The sequence below is a fragment of the Scyliorhinus torazame genome, chromosome 6 (assembly GCF_047496885.1).
Source record: "Scyliorhinus torazame isolate Kashiwa2021f chromosome 6, sScyTor2.1, whole genome shotgun sequence".
In the NCBI taxonomy this organism is placed as follows: domain Eukaryota; kingdom Metazoa; phylum Chordata; class Chondrichthyes; order Carcharhiniformes; family Scyliorhinidae; genus Scyliorhinus; species Scyliorhinus torazame.
In genome coordinates this window covers 14,877,550-14,894,191 of record NC_092712.1, presented here as the reverse complement: position 1 = coordinate 14,894,191, position 16,642 = coordinate 14,877,550, and the positions used below count along the sequence as shown (strand labels likewise).

The 16,642-nt window shown below is 49.8% G+C and overlaps 1 protein-coding gene across 1 annotated transcript in view; it reads right to left on the bottom strand.

The window, feature by feature from the left end:
* The window catches only part of oplah (5-oxoprolinase, ATP-hydrolysing), a 167,870-nt gene that overhangs the window by 42,975 nt on the left and 108,253 nt on the right, over positions 1-16,642 (bottom strand). Inside the window, exon 22 of the mRNA XM_072510166.1 lies at positions 2,303-2,437. Within this exon, the coding sequence (XP_072366267.1) occupies positions 2,303-2,437 (135 nt within the window). The remainder of the gene's footprint in view (positions 1-2,302; positions 2,438-16,642) is intronic.

Here is a 16,642-nt window from a genome sequence, read left to right as displayed (position 1 = left end):
ATCCTGTCCAGTAACTCACACCCGATAACACATCCTGCCCCAATAACACATCCTGCCCCAATAACACATACACGATAACACATCCTGTCTCCAATAACACACACCCGATAACACATCCTGCCCCAACAACACACACCCGAAACACATCCTGCCCCAATAACACACACCCGATAACACATCCTGTCCCAATAACACACACCCGATAACACATCCTGCCCCAATAACACACACCTGATAACACATCCTGCCCCAATACCTCACACCCGATAACACATCCTTCCCCAATAACACACACCTGATAACACATTGTCCCAATAACACACACCTGATAACACATCCTGTCCCAATAACACACTCCCGATAACACATTCTGCCCCAATACCTCACACCCGATAACACATCCTGCCCCAGTAACTCACACCCGATAACACATCCTGCCCCGATAACACCCGCCCGATAACACCCACCCGATAACACCCACCCGATAACACATCCTGCCCCAATAACACGCACCTGATAACACATTCTGTCCCCAATAACACGCACCTGATAACACATTCTGTCCCCAATAACACACACCTGATAACACATCCTGCCCCAATAACACACACCTGATAACACATCCTGCCCCAATAACACACACCCGATAACAAATCTTGCCCCAATAACACACACCCAATAACAGATCCTGCCCCTATAACTCACACCCGATAACACACCCAGCCCCAATAACACACACACGATAACACATCCTGCCCCAATAACACCCCCCCGATAACACACACCCAATAACACATCCTGCCCAAATAACTCACACTCAGAACCACATCCTGCCCCCATAACTCATTCCTCTTCCTATTCCTGCCCTGTCCAATCCTCTTTCCCCATTAACAGACTCTCAGTGGGTGCATTCCCCATTAACAGACCCTCATTGGGTGCATTCCCCATTAACAGACCCTCACTGGGTTCATTCCCCATTCACAGACCCTCACTGGGTTCATTCCCTATTAACAGACCCTCACTCGGATCATTCCCCATTAACAGACCCTCACTGGGTTCATTTCCCTTTAACAGACCCTCACTCGGTTCATTCCCCATTAACAGACCCTCACTCGGATCATTCGCCATTAACAGACCCTCACTGGGTGCATTTCCCATTAACAGACCCTCACTGGGTTCATTCCCCATTAACAGACCCTCACTGGGTGCATTTCCCATTAACAGACCCTCACTGGGTTCATTCCCCATTCACAGACCCTCACTGGGTTCATTCCCCATGAACTGACCTTCACTCGGTTCATTCCCCATTAACAGGCCCTCACTCGGTTCATTCCCCATGAACTGACCCTCACTCGGTTCATTCCCCATTAACAGACCCTCACTCGGTTCACTCCCCATTAACCGACCCTCACTGGGTTAATTCCCCATTAACAGACCCTTACACGGTTCATTCCCCATTAACCGACCCTCACTGGGTTAATTACCCATTAACAGACCCTCACTCGGTTCACTCCCCATTAACCGACCCTCACTGGGTTAATTCCCCATGAACTGACCTTCACTCGGTTCATTCCCCATTAACAGGCCCTCACTCGGTTCATTCCCCATGAACTGACCCTCACTCGGTTCATTCCCCATTAACGGACCCTCACTCGGTTCATTCCCCATTAACAGACCGTCACTGGATTCATTCCCCATGAACTGACCCTCACTCGGTTCATTCCCCATTAACCGACCCTCACTGGGTTAATTCCCCATTAACAGACCGTCACTGGATTCATTCCCCATGAACTGACCCTCATTCGGTTCATTCCCCATTAACAGACCGTCACTGGATTCATTCCCCATGAACTGACCCTCACTCGGTTCATTCCCCATGAACTGACCCTCACTCGGTTCATTCCCCATTAACAGACCGTCACTGGATTCATTCCCCATGAACTGACCCTCACTCGGTTCATTCCCCATTAACCGACCCTCACTGGGTTAATTCCCCATTAACCGACCCTCACTGGGTTCATTCCCCATTAACAGACCCTCAGTGGGTTCATTCCCCATTAACAGACCTTCACTGGGTTCATTCCCCATTAACAGACCCTCACTGGGTTAATTCCCCATTAACAGACCCTCACTGGGTTAATTCCCCATTAACGGGCCCTCAGTGGGTTCATTCCCCATTAACCGACTCTCACTGGGTTCATTCTCCATTAACCGACCCTCACTGGTTTAATTCCCCATTAACCGACCCTCACGATCACTCATGCAAACACTCATTCCCCCAGTCATGTCCAGTTGTACCCACCTGGTTGAGCGGTATATCCTGTCCCACCATACACCTCAGGCAGTAGATGAGGGCAGAGAGGGTGATTGCCCGAGGGGCATTGCAATTCCCAAATACCTCTGGTCCGGTACCCGTAAAATCAAACACAGCTGTCCCCTGTGAGAGGTGGAGGCGGGAGAGCGAGAGAGGTAGAGGGAGAAATATTTCATTAATGGGATTTTGGCGTCGCTGGCTGGCCAAACATTTATTGCCGTTGAACTGAACATCTTGCTCGGCTATTTCAGAGGACAGTGAAGTGTTGACCGCATTACTGTGGCTCTGACTGTAGGCCAGACCAGGTAAGGACGGCAGATTTCCTCGTTTAAATTCCAGATTTATTAATTGAATTTATATTCAACCAGCTGCTCTGGTGGGATTTGAACCAGTGTCTCCAGAGTAGTAGCCTGGGCTACTGAATGAAATGAAATGAAATGAAAATCGCTTATTGTCACAAGTAGGCTTCAAATGAAGTTACTGTGAAAAGCCCCTAGTCGCCACATTCCGGCGCCTGTTCGGGGAGGCTGTTACGGGAATCGAACCATGCTGCTGGCCTGCCTTGGTCTGCTTTCAAAGCCAGCGATTTAGCCCTGTGCTAAACAGCCCCTGGCTCACTCGTCCAGTGATATCATCACTACACCTCTCCCCCTCACCCCTCTGCCGCCCATATGACACCATCTCCCCCCAACAAAGTTAAAGAGATATGAGTTTTGAAGAAGTCACATTTTGTGGTGTGCAGTGTGAGTGTTAGATAGTGAGACTGAAGTGAGTGATTGAATGACAATGAGTAAGTGTATGGGTGCAGTGTGTCTGTGGTAGTGAGCAGTGTTTGTATGTCCATGTATGAGCACTGTGTCAATGAGTGTGAGTATGTGAACACAGTGTGCCTGTATGTTACTGTGTGTGAGCAAAGTGTGTGTTTAGGAGCACGGGGTGGGAGTTAGTAAAAATAATCATAATCTTTATTGTCACAAGTAGGCTTACATTGAATTAACACTGCAATGAAGTTGCTGTGAAAAGCCCCTAGTTGCCACATTCCGGCATCTGTTCGGGTACATCGAGGGAGAATTCAGAATGTCTAAATTACCTAACAGCACGTCTTTCGGGACTTGCGGGAGGAAACCGGAGCACCCGGAGGAAACCCACGCAGATACTGGGAGAACGCGTCGAGCGAGGGAACCGTGGTTTACCAAGGAAGTGGAATCTCTTGTTAAGAGGAAGAAGGAGGCCTATGTGAGGATGAGGTGTGAAGTTTCAGTTGGGGCGATGGATAGTTACAAGGTAGCGAGGCAGGATCTAAAGAGAGAGCCAAGACGAGCAAGGAGGGGACATGAGAAGTATTTGGCAGGAAGGATCAAGGAAAACCCAAAAGCTTTCTATAGGTATGTCAGGAATAAGCGAATGACTAGGGAAAGAGTAGGACCAGTCAAGGACAGGGATGGGAAATTGTGTGTGGAGTCTGAAGAGATAGGCGAGATACTAAATGAATATTTTTCGTCAGTATTCACTCAGGAAAAAGATAATGTTGTGGAGGAGAATGCTGAGCCCCAGGCTAATAGAATAGATGGCATTGAGGTACGTAGGGAAGAGGTGTTGGCAATTCTGGACAGGCTGCAAATAGATAAGTCCCCGGGACCTGATGGGATTTATCCTAGGATTCTCTGGGAGGCCAGGGAAGAGATTGCTGGACCTTTGGCTTTGATTTTTATGTCATCATTGGCTACAGGAATAGTGCCAGAGGACTGGAGGACAGCAAATGTGGTCCCTTTGTTCAAAAAGGGGAGCAGAGACAACCCCGGCAACTATAGACCGGTGAGCCTCACGTCTGTAGTGGGTAAAGTCTTGGAGGGGATTATAAGAGACAAGATTTATAATCATCTAGATAGGAATAATATGATCAGGGATAGTCAGCATGGCTTTGTGAAGGGTAGGTCATGCCTCACAAACCTTATTGAGTTCTTTGAGAAGGTGACTGAACAGGTAGACGAGGGTAGAGCAGTTGATGTGGTGTATATGGATTTCAGCAAAGCGTTTGATAAGGTTCCCCACGGTAGGCTATTGCAAAAAAATACGGAGGCTGGGGATTGAGGGTGATTTAGAGATGTGGATCAGAAATTGGCTAGCTGACAGAAGACAGAGGGTGGTGGTTGATGGGAAATGTTCAGAATGGAGTACAGTCACAAGTGGAGTACCACAAGGATCTGTTCTGGGGCCGTTGCTGTTTGTCATTTTTATCAATGACCTAGAGGAAGGCGCAGAAGGGTGGGTGAGTAAATTTGCAGACGATACTAAAGTCGGTGGTGTTGTCGATAGTGTGGAAGGATGTAGCAGGTTACAGAGGGATATAGATAAGCTGCAGAGCTGGGCTGAGAGGTGGCAAATGGAGTTTAATGTAGAGAAGTGTGAGGTGATTCACTTTGGAAGGAATAACAGGAATGCGGAATATTTGGCTAATGGTAAAGTTCTTGAAAGTGTGGATGAGCAGAGGGATCTAGGTGTCCATGTACAGAGATCCCTGAAAGTTGCCACCCAGGTTGATAGGGTTGTGAAGAAGGCCTATGGAGTGTTGGCCTTTATTGGTAGAGGGATTGAGTTCCGGAGTCGGGAGGTCATGTTGCAGCTGTACAGAACTCTGGTACGGCCGCATTTGGAGTATTGCGTACAGTTCTGGTCACCGCATTATAGGAAGGACGTGGAGGCTTTGGAGCGGGTGCAGAGGAGATTTACCAGGATGTTGCCTGGTATGGAGGGAAAATCTTATGAGGAAAGGCTGATGGACTTGAGGTTGTTTTCGTTGGAGAGAAGAAGGTCAAGAGGAGACTTAATAGAGGCATACAAATGATCAGGAGGTTGGATAGGGTGGACAGTGAGAGCCTTCTCCCGCGGATGGAAATGGCTGGCACGAGGGGACATAACTTTAAACTGAGGGGTAATAGATATAGGACAGAGGTCAGAGGTAGGTTCTTTACGCAAAGAGTAGTGATGCCGTGGAATGCCCTACCTGCTACAGTAGTGAACTCGCCAACATTGAGGGCATTTAAAAGTTTATTGGATAAACATATGGATGATAATGGCATAGTGTAGGTTAGATGGCTTTTGTTTCGGTGCAACATCGTGGGCCGAAGGGCCTGTACTGCGCTGTATTGTTCTATGTTCTATGTTCTAACGTACAGACTCCGCACAGAGAGTGACCCAAGCCGGGACTCGAACCTGGGACCCTAGCGCTGTGAAACAACAGTGCTGACCACTGTGTTACCGTGCCACCCATCTGTATGAGTAACTGCAACTGTGTAAGCATGTGTGTGAGTGAGTGTGAAATTGAGAGTGTGTGTCAGTGAGTGTGACTGTGACTGCGAGTGTGACTGTGACTGCGTGAGTGTGACTGTGACTGCGTGAGTGTGACTGCGTGCGTGAGTATGACTGCGTGCGTGAGTGTGACTGCGTGCGTGTGTGAGTGAGTGTGACTGCGTGTGTGAGTGTGACTGCGTGCATGTGTGTGACTGCGAGCGAGTGTGACTGCGTGCGCGAGCGAGTGTGACTGCGTGCGCGAGCGAGTGTGACTGCGTGCGCGAGCGAGTGTGACTGCGTGCGCGAGCGAGTGTGACTGCGTGCGCGAGCGAGTGTGACTGCGTGCGCGAGCGAGTGTGACTGCGTGCGCGAGCGTGTGTGACTGCGTGCGCGAGCGTGTGAGACTGCGGGCGCGAGTGTGTGAGACTGCGGGCACGAGTGAGTGTGACTGCGGGCACGAGTGAGTGTGACTGCGGGCACGAGTGAGTGTGACTGCGGGCACGAGTGAGTGTGACTGCGGGCACGAGTGAGTGTGACTGCGGGCACGGGTGAGTGTGACTGCGGGCACGGGTGAGTGTGACTGCGGGCACGGGTGAGTGTGACTGCGGGCACGGGTGAGTGTGACTGCGGGCACGAGTGAGTGTGACTGCGGGCACGAGTGAGTGTGACTGCAGGCACATTGAGTGTGACTGCGTGCACGGGTGAGTGTGACTGCATGCACGGGTGAGTGTGACTGCATGCACGGGTGAGTGTGACTGCGTGTGAGTGTGACTGCATGCGTGAGAGTGTGACTGCGTGCGTGTGTTTGTGACTGCGAGTGTGGCTGTGCGTTTGAATGAGTGTGACTGTGTGTGAGTGTGACTGTGTGTGAGTGTGACTGTGTGTGAGTGAGTGTGACCATGTGAGTGAGTGTGACCGTGAGTGAGTGTGACCGTGAGTGAGTGTGACTGCGTGTGTGAGTGTGACTGTGTGTGAGTGAGTGTGACTGTGTCAGCAAGTGTGAAATTGAGTTTGACTGTGTGTGAGTGAGTGTGACTGTGTGTGTGACTGTGTCAGCAAGTGTGAAATTGAGTTTGACTGTGTGTGGAGCGAGTGTGACTGTGTGAACAAAGAACAATACAGCACAGGAACAGGCCCTTCGGCCCTCCAAGCCTGTACCAGTCATGATACCAACCTTGGCCAAAACCCTCAGCACTTCCTTGTGCCGTATCCCTCTCTCCCCAACCTATCCATCAAGATGCCTTTTGAACACCATTAATGTATCTGCTTGCACAATCTCCTGGCAACGCGTTCCAGGCACTCACCATCCTCTGCGTAAAAAACCTCCCTCGCACATCTTCTATAAACTTTGCCCCACGGACCTTAAACCTATGTCCCCTGGTGACTGACCCCTCCACGCTGAGAAAGAGTGCCTGCCCATCCACTCTATCCATGCCCCTCAGAATCTTGTAGACCTCTATCAGGTCACCCCTCAACCTCCGTCTTTCTAATGAAAACAGTCCGAGTCTATTCAGTCTCTCCGCATAGCTAACACCCTCCAGACCAGGCACCATCCTGGTAAACCTCCTCTGAACTCTCTCCAAAGCCTACCACATTAGCTATTCTCCAATCCTTTCTGTAACCTGTCCCTACTCCACTCCGAGGTCCCCACCTGCTTCAAGAAGACCACCATCATACCGATACCAAAGAAGAACCAGGCAACGTGCCTGAATGACTACCGTCTAGTGGCCCTGACTTCAATCGTAATGAAGTGCTTCGAGTGGTTGATCATGAAGCGCATCACCTCCATATTCCCAGAACGCCTAGATCCACTGCAATTCGCATACCGCTGCAACCGGTCCACATCAGACACCATTTCCCTGGCCCTACACTCATCCCTAGAGCATCTCGAAAACAAGGACTGCTACATCAGACTCTTATTTATTGACTACAGCTCCACCTTCAACACCATAATCCCAGCCAAGCTCATATCGAAGAACAAAGAAATGTACAGCACAGGAACAGGCCCTTCGGCCCTCCAAGCCCGTGCCGACCATGCTGCCCGACTAAACTACAATCTTCTACACTTCCTGGGTCCGTATCCCTCTATTCCCATCCTATTTATGTATTTGTCAAGATGCCCCTTAAATGTCACTATCGTCCCCGCTTCCACCACCTCCTCCGGTAGAGAGTTCCAGGCATCCACTACCCTCCAAAACCTAGAGCTCCCACTACCCTCCAAAACTCCAAAACCTAGAACTTGGCTCCCCACTCTGCAACTGGATCCTCGATTTTCTGACCAACAGACCACAATCAGTAAGAATGAACAACAACACCTCCTCCACTATAGTCCTCAACACCGGGGCCCTGCAAGGCTGCGTACTTAGCCCCCTACTCTACTCCCTGTACACACACGACTGCGTGGCAAAACTTGGATTGGATTGGATTTGTTTATTGTCACATGTACCGAGGTACAGTGAAAAGTATTTTTCTGCGAGCAGCTCAACAGATCATTAAGTACATGAGAAGAAAAGGGAATAAAAGAAAATACATAATAGGACAACACAACATATACAATGTAACTACATAAGCACTGGCATCAGATGAAGCATACAGAGTGTAGTGTTAATGAAATCAGTCCATAAGAGGGTAATTTAGGAGTCTGGTGACAGTGGGGAAGAAGCTGTTTTTGAGTCTGTTCGTGCGTGTTCTCAGACTTCTGTATCTCCTGCCCGATGGAAGAAGTTGGAAGAGTGAGTAAGCCGGGTGGGAGGGATCTATGATTATACTGCCCGCTTTCCCCAGGCAGCGGGAGGTGTAGATGGAGTCAATGGATGGGAGGCAGGTTTGTGTGATGGACTGGGCGGTGTTCACGGTCCCAACTCCATCTACAAGTTTGCTGACGATACGACCATAGTGGGCTGGATCTCGAATAACGACGAGTCAGAATACAGGCGGGAGATAGAGAACCTAGTGGAGTGGTGTAGCGACAACAATCTCTCCCTCAATGCCAGCAAAACTAAAGAGCTGGTCATTGACTTCAGGAAGCAAAGTACTGTACACACCCCTGTCAGCATCAACGGGGCTGAGGTGGAGATGGTTAGCAGTTTCAAATTCCTAGGGGTGCACATCTCCAGAAATCTGTCCTGGTCCACCCACGTCGACGCTACCACCAAGAAAGCACAACAGCGCCTATACCTCCTCAGGAACCCAAGGAAGTTCGGCATGTCCACGTTAACCCTTACCAACTTTTACAGATGCACCATAGAAAGCATCCTATCGGGCTGCATCACAGCCTGGTATGGCAACTGCTCGGCTCAGAACCGCAAGAAACTTCAGAGAGTCGTGAACACCGCCCAGTCCATCACACGAACCTGCCTCCCATCCATTGACTCCATCTACACCTTCCGCCGCCTGGGGAAAGTGGGCTGCATAATCAAAGATCCCTCCCACCCGGCTTACTCACTCTTCCCAAGGCTGTGTCCCCTGGTTCTTGATTCCCCAAACAGGGAAAACATCCTCCCTGCATCTGGTTCGTCCAGCCCTACCTGGTTAGAATTTTTAATGTTTCAATAGATCTCCTCTCATCCTCTGAACTCTAGTGAATACAGGTCCAGTCAAAGCAATCTTTCCTGATAGAACAGCCCTGTCAACTCCGGTATCAGCCTGGTGAATCTCCGAATTCCACTGCACTCCGTCTATGACAATTATATCCTTTCTTAGGTGGGAAGGCCAAACCTGCATGCAATACTCCCAAGTGTGGTCTCACCAAGGCCCTGTATAGGCACGACAGCACAGTGGTTAGCACTGTTGCCTCACAGTGCCAGGGACCCAGGTTCAATTCCCGGCTTGGGTCACGGTCTGTGTGGAGTTTGCACGTTCTGCCAGTGTCTGTGTGGGTTTCCTCCGGGTGCTCCGGGTTTCCTCCCACAAGTCCCAAAAGACGTGCTGTTAGGTGAATTGGACATTCCGAATTCTCCGTGTACCCGAACAGGCGCCGGAATGTGGTGACGAGGAGATTTTCACAATAACTTCATTGCAGTGTTAATGTAAGCCTACTTGTGACACTAATAAAGATTATTATAAAGATTATTATTGTAACTGCAGTAAGACATCCCTACTTCTGAACTCAAATCCTCTTGCAATCAAGGCCAACTTACCATTTGCCTTGCCAATTGTTCGCTGCACCTCCCTCTCCATTTTCAACGACTGGTGTACAAGGACACCCAGATCTCTTTGTACATCCACACTTTTCATTTAAAAAATACTCTTCCTGAGCCCAGTTGGCTGGTTGGTGATGCGGAGCGAGGCCAGCAGCGTGGGTTCAATCCCCGTACCGGCTGAGGTTATTCATGAAGGCCCCGCCTTCTCAACCTCACCCCTCGTCTGTGGTGTGGTGACCCTCGGGTTAAATCACCACCAGTCACGACTTCCGATGGCAACTATGCTGTGAACAGTCGCACATTTAGCAGCTCCCGCTCTTGGTGGATTTTTGATGGCTTTTAAGCTGGATTTTCGTGGAAATTGTTTTCTAACATAAGCGGATAAAAGTGAGGAGGAGGAGAAAGCGACCCCTATCCTATGGAATTACACTCGAAAAATTATCGCAAAAGAAGGAATCAAAAGTTGGTTGGAAGTGAGGAGCTGAGCTTGGAGGCTGCAATGGCAGAGAAGCGATGTCCGGCCCCGTAGGCTCAATGGTCGATGGATCAGTTGGATGAGAAGTTCGCCCGGCACCATAAGGAGCGTGCAGAGAACCTGATCAAGGTGGTAGCCTCGATTAAGGAGGCTGTTGACCAGATGGAGGTGACAGTGACGGCCCAGGGACAGTCGATCCAAAAGCTACAGGAGTAGGCGACGGAACAAGGGCAGCAGTCCACTGGGATGGCACTACAAATTGGCATTTTACAGGATTGGCAAAAGCGGCTGCTGGAAAAGGTGGAAGACCTGGAGAATCGTTCCCGCAGGCAGAACGTTCGGATCGTCGGTCTCCCAGAGGGAAAGGAAGGATTGGATGCCGGTGCGTACGTTGTGAAGATGTTTGAGAAAATGATGGGGGCAGAGGCATTCGACAGGCTGTTGGAGGCGGACTGGGTCCACAGGGCACTTATGTGCAAGGTCCAGGGTCATGAGCCCGAGGCGTTGGCGGTGAGGCTGCACCGATTCCTGGACAAGGAACGCATCATGAGATGGGCTAGGGAGACAAAACGGTTCGTATGGGAAGAAGCCGAGATTCGGGTTTACCAGGACTTGGGAGCAGAACTTGCTAAGAGGAGGGCGAGTTTTAATAAAGTTAAAGCGTTCCTGTATGCGAAGGGAATAAAATTTGGACTGCTCTACCTGGCCTGTCTGTAACCTACGAGGAACGGGAACTATATTTTGGCTCTCCGGAAGAAGTGGCGGGCTTTATGAAAGACAACAACCTGGGGGACCCATAAGGATTTAATAAAAAGAGAAAACTGGTCGGTAGCGATTTAAATCAAAAAGTTCTGTGGTGCACTGTAAGTTGAGTTGCGATGACTGGGAAGAGAAGGATTTCTCTGAGTTATCGAACTTTGACATTTCAGTGTATTTACGGAGGTACAGTTTCTTCCTTTATTTTTGTTTGTAAAAATGAAAAAAAGGGGGGGAAAAATGGAGGGGGGTGAAGAAAAGTCCTCAAATTGAGATGTTCCAGGAGGGAAAGACATCTGTTTAATTTTTTCTGTCTCTCCATTTATCCTGTTTGTTTACACTTCCATTATTTGGGGCTCTGTTTGAAGGTGATGGGATTGAGAAGATGTTGTAAAGGGGGAGGAGTGGGCCGTTGAGCAGGCCGTTGGAGTGGAGGGTGGATTTGCTTTCTGTGCTTGGTGCTATTGTTTTGAAAACGTATGTTAAGAGTTGGTAAAGATCCAACAGCTGGTAGACCTTTAGGCATCAGGGGTGGAGCTGCTAGGCTATCTGGTAAGGCTGGCTCACCGAAGCGAAGTGGAGGGTGAGCTGAAAAGTGACGAGGTTGGGGGGGCGGGGGGTGGGGGGGGGGGGGGGGGGTACTGCTGACGATTAGGGGGCTTCCAGGAGGTTGGAAATGGAGACTAGATGGCGGTTGCTGCCGAGGGGCGGATCTGGGGAGGTGCGAGCCATGGGCTAAGGGTTGGCCTAGGAAAGGTCATGGCTGATCGAAAGGGGCGGAGGGGGCAAGAGCCCCGCCCCAGACCAGACTGGTTATGTAGAATGTTTGTGGCCTGAATGGGCTGGTCAAGAGGGCTAGTGTGTTCGCACGCTTGAGACAGTTAAAGGTGGACGTGGCCATGTTACAGGAGACACACTTGAAGCTGGGGGATCAATTTAGACTGAAAAAGGGATGGGTCGGACAGGTGTTCCATTCAGGATTGGACTTTAAAGCAAGGGGGGGTGACCATCCTGATTAACAAAAGGGTGGCGTTTGAGGTGGGGAAAATGGAGACAGACCCGGGAGGCAGATTTATTACGGTGAGCGGGAAACTGGAGGGAACGGCAGTATATATGCCCCAAACTGGGTTGACGTCGGGGGGGTTTACTACAGGCCTCCCAACAGCCAGCGGGAGATAGAGGAGCAGATAGGTAGACAGATTTTGGAAAAGAGTAAAAACAACAGGGTTGTGGTGATGGGAGACTTCAACTTCCCCAATATTGACTGGGACTCACTTAGTGCCAGGGGCTTAGACGGGGCGGAGTTTGTAAGGAGCATCCAGGAGGGCTTCTTAAAACAATATGTAGACAGTCCAACTAGGGAAGGGGCGGTACTGGACCTGGTATTGGGGAATGAGCCCGGCCAGGTGGTAGATGTTTCAGTAGGGGAGCATTTTGGTAACAGTGACCACAATTCAGTAAGTTTTAAAGTACTGGTGGACAAGGATAAGAGTGGTCCTAGGATGAATGTGCTAAATTGGGGGAAGGCTAATTATAACAATATTAGGCGGGAACTGAAGAACATAGATTGGGGGCGGATGTTTGAGGGTAAATCAACATCTGACATGTGGGAGGCTTTCAAGTGGCAGTTGAAAGGAATTCAGGACCGGCATGTTCCTGTGAGGAAGAAGGATAAATACGGCAATTTTCGGGAACCTTGGATGACGAGAGATATTGTAGGCCTCGTCAAAAAGAAAAAGGAGACATTTATCAGGGCTAAAAGGCTGGGAACAGACGAAGCCTGCGTGGAATATAAGGAAAGTAGGAAGGAACTTAAGCAAGGAGTCAGGAGGGCTAGAAGGGGTCACGAAAAGTCATTGGCAAATAGGGTTAAGGAAAATCCCAAGGCTTATTACACGTACATAAAAAGCAAAAGGGTAGCCAGGGAAAGGGTTGGCCCACTGAAGGATAGGCAAGGTAATATATGTGTGGAGCCAGAGGAAATGGGCGAGGTACTAAATGAATACTTTGCATCAGTATTCACCAAAGAGAAGGAATTGGTAGATGTTGAGTCTGGAGAAGGGTGTGTAGATAGCCTGGGTCACATTGAGATCCAAAAAGAAGAGGTGTTGGGTGTCTTAAAAGATATTAAGGTAGATAAGTCCCCAGGGCCTGATGGGATCTACCCCAGAATACTGAAGGAGGCTGGAGAGGAAATTGCTGAGGCCTTGACGGAAATCTTTGGATCCTCGCTGTCTTCAGGGGATGTCCCGGAGGACTGGAGAATAGCCAATGTGTTCCTCTGTTTAAGAAGGGTAGCAAGGATAATCCCGGGAATTACAGGCCGGTGAGCCTTACTTCAGTGGTAGGGAAATTACTGGAGAGAATTCTGAGAGACAGGATCTACTCCCATTTGGAAGCAAATGGACATATTAGTGAGAGGCAGCACGGTTTTGTGAAGGGGCGGTCGTGTCTCACTAACTTGATAAGAGTTTTTCGAGGAGGTCACTAAGATGATTGATGCAGGTCGGGCAGTGGATGTTGTCTATATGGACTTCAGTAAGGCCTTTGACAAGGTCCCTCGTGGTAGACTAGTACAAAAGGTGAAGTCACACGGGATCAGGGGTGAGCTGGCAAGGTGGATACAGAACTGGCTAGGCCATAGAAGGCAGAGAGTAGCAATGGAAGGATGCTTTTCTAATTGGAGGGCTGTGACCAGTGGTGTTCCACAGGGATCAGTGCTGGGGCCTTTGCTCTTTGTAGTATATATAAATGATTTGGAGGAAAATGTAACTGGTCTGATTAGTAAGTTTGCAGACGACACAAAGGTTGGTGGAATTGCGGATAGCGATGAGGACTGTCGGAGGATACAGCAGGATTTAGATTGTTTGGAGACTTGGGCGGAGAGATGGCAGATGGAGTTTAATCCGGACAAATGGGAGGTAATGCATTTTGGAAGGTCTAATGCAGGTAGGGAATATACGGTGAATGGTAGAACCCTCAAGAGTATTGAAAGTCAAAGAGATCTAGGAGTACAGGTCCACAGGTCACTGAAAGGGGCAACACAGGTGGAGAAGGTAGTCAAGAAGGCATACGGCATGCTTGCCTTCATTGGCCGGGGCATTGAGTATAAGAATTGGCAAGTCATGTTGCAGCTGTATAGAACCTTAGTTAGGCCACACTTGGAGTATAGTGTTCAATTCTGGTCGCCACACTACCAGAAGGATGTGGAGGCTTTAGAGAGGGTGCAGAAGAGATTTACCAGAATGTTGCCTGGTATGGAGGGCATTAGCTATGAGGAGCGGTTGAATAAACTCGGTTTGTTCTCACTGGAACGAAGGAGGTTGAGGGGAGACCTGATAGAGGTATACAAAATTATGAAGGGCATAGACAGAGTGGATAGTCAGAGGCTTTTCTCCAGGGTAGAGGGGTCAATTACTAGGGGGCATAGGTTTAAGGTGAGAGGGGCAAGGTTTAGAGTAGATGTACAAGGTAAGTTTTTTACGCAGAGGGTAGTGGGTGCCTGGAACTCGCTACCGGAGGTGGTGGTGGAAGCAGGGACGATAGTGTCATTTAAGGGTCATCTTGACAAATACATGAATAGGATGGGAATAGAGGGATACGGACCCAGGAAGTGTAGAAGATTGTAGTTTAGTCGGGCAGCATGGTCGGCACGGGCTTGGAGGGCCGAAGGGACTGTTCCTGTGCTGTACATTTCATTGTTTGTCGCGTTTGTTAGGAAGTAGCTGGGAAAAATCCCGGTCCTCGACTCGCACCGGTTGGTTACGGTGGGTGATTTTAACACGGTCTTGGATCCTAGGATGGACCGGTCGAGTTCTAGGTCGGGGAAAGTATCGGCAATGGCGAAAGAGCTGCAGGGGTTCACGGAGCACATGGGAGGTGTTGATCCGTGGAGATTTGAGAAGCCAAGGGGCAAGGAATATTCAGTCTACTCTCGTGTGCACAAGGTGTACTCCAGGATCGATTTTTTAATATTGGACAAAACATTGTTAGCGAGGATGGTGGACACAGAGTATTCAGCAATCATAGTATCGGACCATGCGCCACATTGGCTAGACTTACAGGTGAACACAAGAAATTCTCAGTCCCCACAGTGGAGGCTAGATGCATATGTGAGCGAGGGAGGGAGGCCATTCCGGGGGTTTATAAAAACCAACCACTCGGGAGAAACGGCGGCTGGGGTGGTTGTGGGAGGCATTGAAAGTGGTCATCAGAGGGGAATATATTTTGATTCGGGCCCATAGGGAGAGAGCTGAACGGGCGGAGTTCGACAGGCTAGTAGGAGAAATCTTGCATGTGGATAGAAGATATGCGGAGTGTCCGAATGAGGAGCTCCTGAAGGAGCATCGGGGACTTCAAATGGATTTTGGGCTCCTTTCCACAGGCAAGGCGGAGGGACAGCTGAGGAGGGTAAAAGGGGCAGTGTATGAATATGGAGAGAAAGCTAGCAGGGTGTTGGCACATCAGCTGAAGAAGCAGGAGACGGTGAGAGAGGTAGGGAAAATTAAGGATGTGAGGGACCCGGGGGCGGTTAATGACGTGTTCCGTGAATTCTATAGTCGTTTATATGAGTCGGAACCCCTTGCATCGAGTACGTGGCGGGGAATAGTGGGTGATCCAGGCATGGGGACAGGAAAGGAGACTGAGGGAGTTACCTTTTAAAGTGGTGGCGGGGAGTTTCAGATATTTAGGGATTCAAATGGCTAAAGAGTCGGGGCAGCTCCACAAGTTAAATCTGGGCAAAGCGGTCGACCAAATGAAAAGGGATTTCCACAGATGGGACATCCTCCCGCTGACGCTAGTGGGAAGGGTCCAGACGGTGAAGATGACAGTCATAGATGATAGAATTATCATGGAATTTACAGTGGAGAAGGAGGCCATTCGGCCCATCGAGTCTGCACCAGCTCTTGGAAAGAGCACCCTACCCAAGGTCAACACTTCCACCCTATCCCCATAACCCAGTAACCCCACCCAACACTAAGGGCAATTTTGGACACTAAGGGCAATTTATCATGGCCAATCCACCTAACCTGCACATCTTTGGACTGTGGTAGGAAACCGGAGCACCCGGAGGAAACCCACGCATACACGGGGAGGATGTGCAGACTCCGCACAGGCAGTGACCAAAGCCAGAATCGAACCTGGGACCCTGGAGCTGTGAAGCAATTGTGCTATCCACAATGCTACCGTGCTCCCAAGACTACTTTTCTTTTTTCAATGCCTTCCGATTTTTGTCCCAAAGGCTTTTTTTAAGAAAAATAAATGTGGCGATTACAGGTTGTGTGTGGGCGGGGAAAAGCCCGAGAGAGTATAGAGGGCCCTCCTGGAGCAGGGTCGCGGAGAGGGGGGCCTGGCCCTCCCGAGCTTTATTCATTATTACTGGGCGGTCAACATATCGGTGATCAGGAAGTGGGTAGTGGGGGAGGGGTCGGCCTGGGAGTGAGTGGAAGCGGCATCTTGCAAGGGTACGAGTTTGGAGGCTTTACTAATGGCGCTCCTGCTGTTTTCGCCAGCTCGGTACTCTACAAGCCCTGTGGTGGTGGCAGCCCTAAGGGTGTGGGGGCAATGGAGGCAGCACATAGGATTGGAGGGGGCGTCAGTGTGGTCTCCGATTTGTAACAATCACCGGTTTGTCCCGGGGAGGCTGGATGGTGGCTTCAGGAG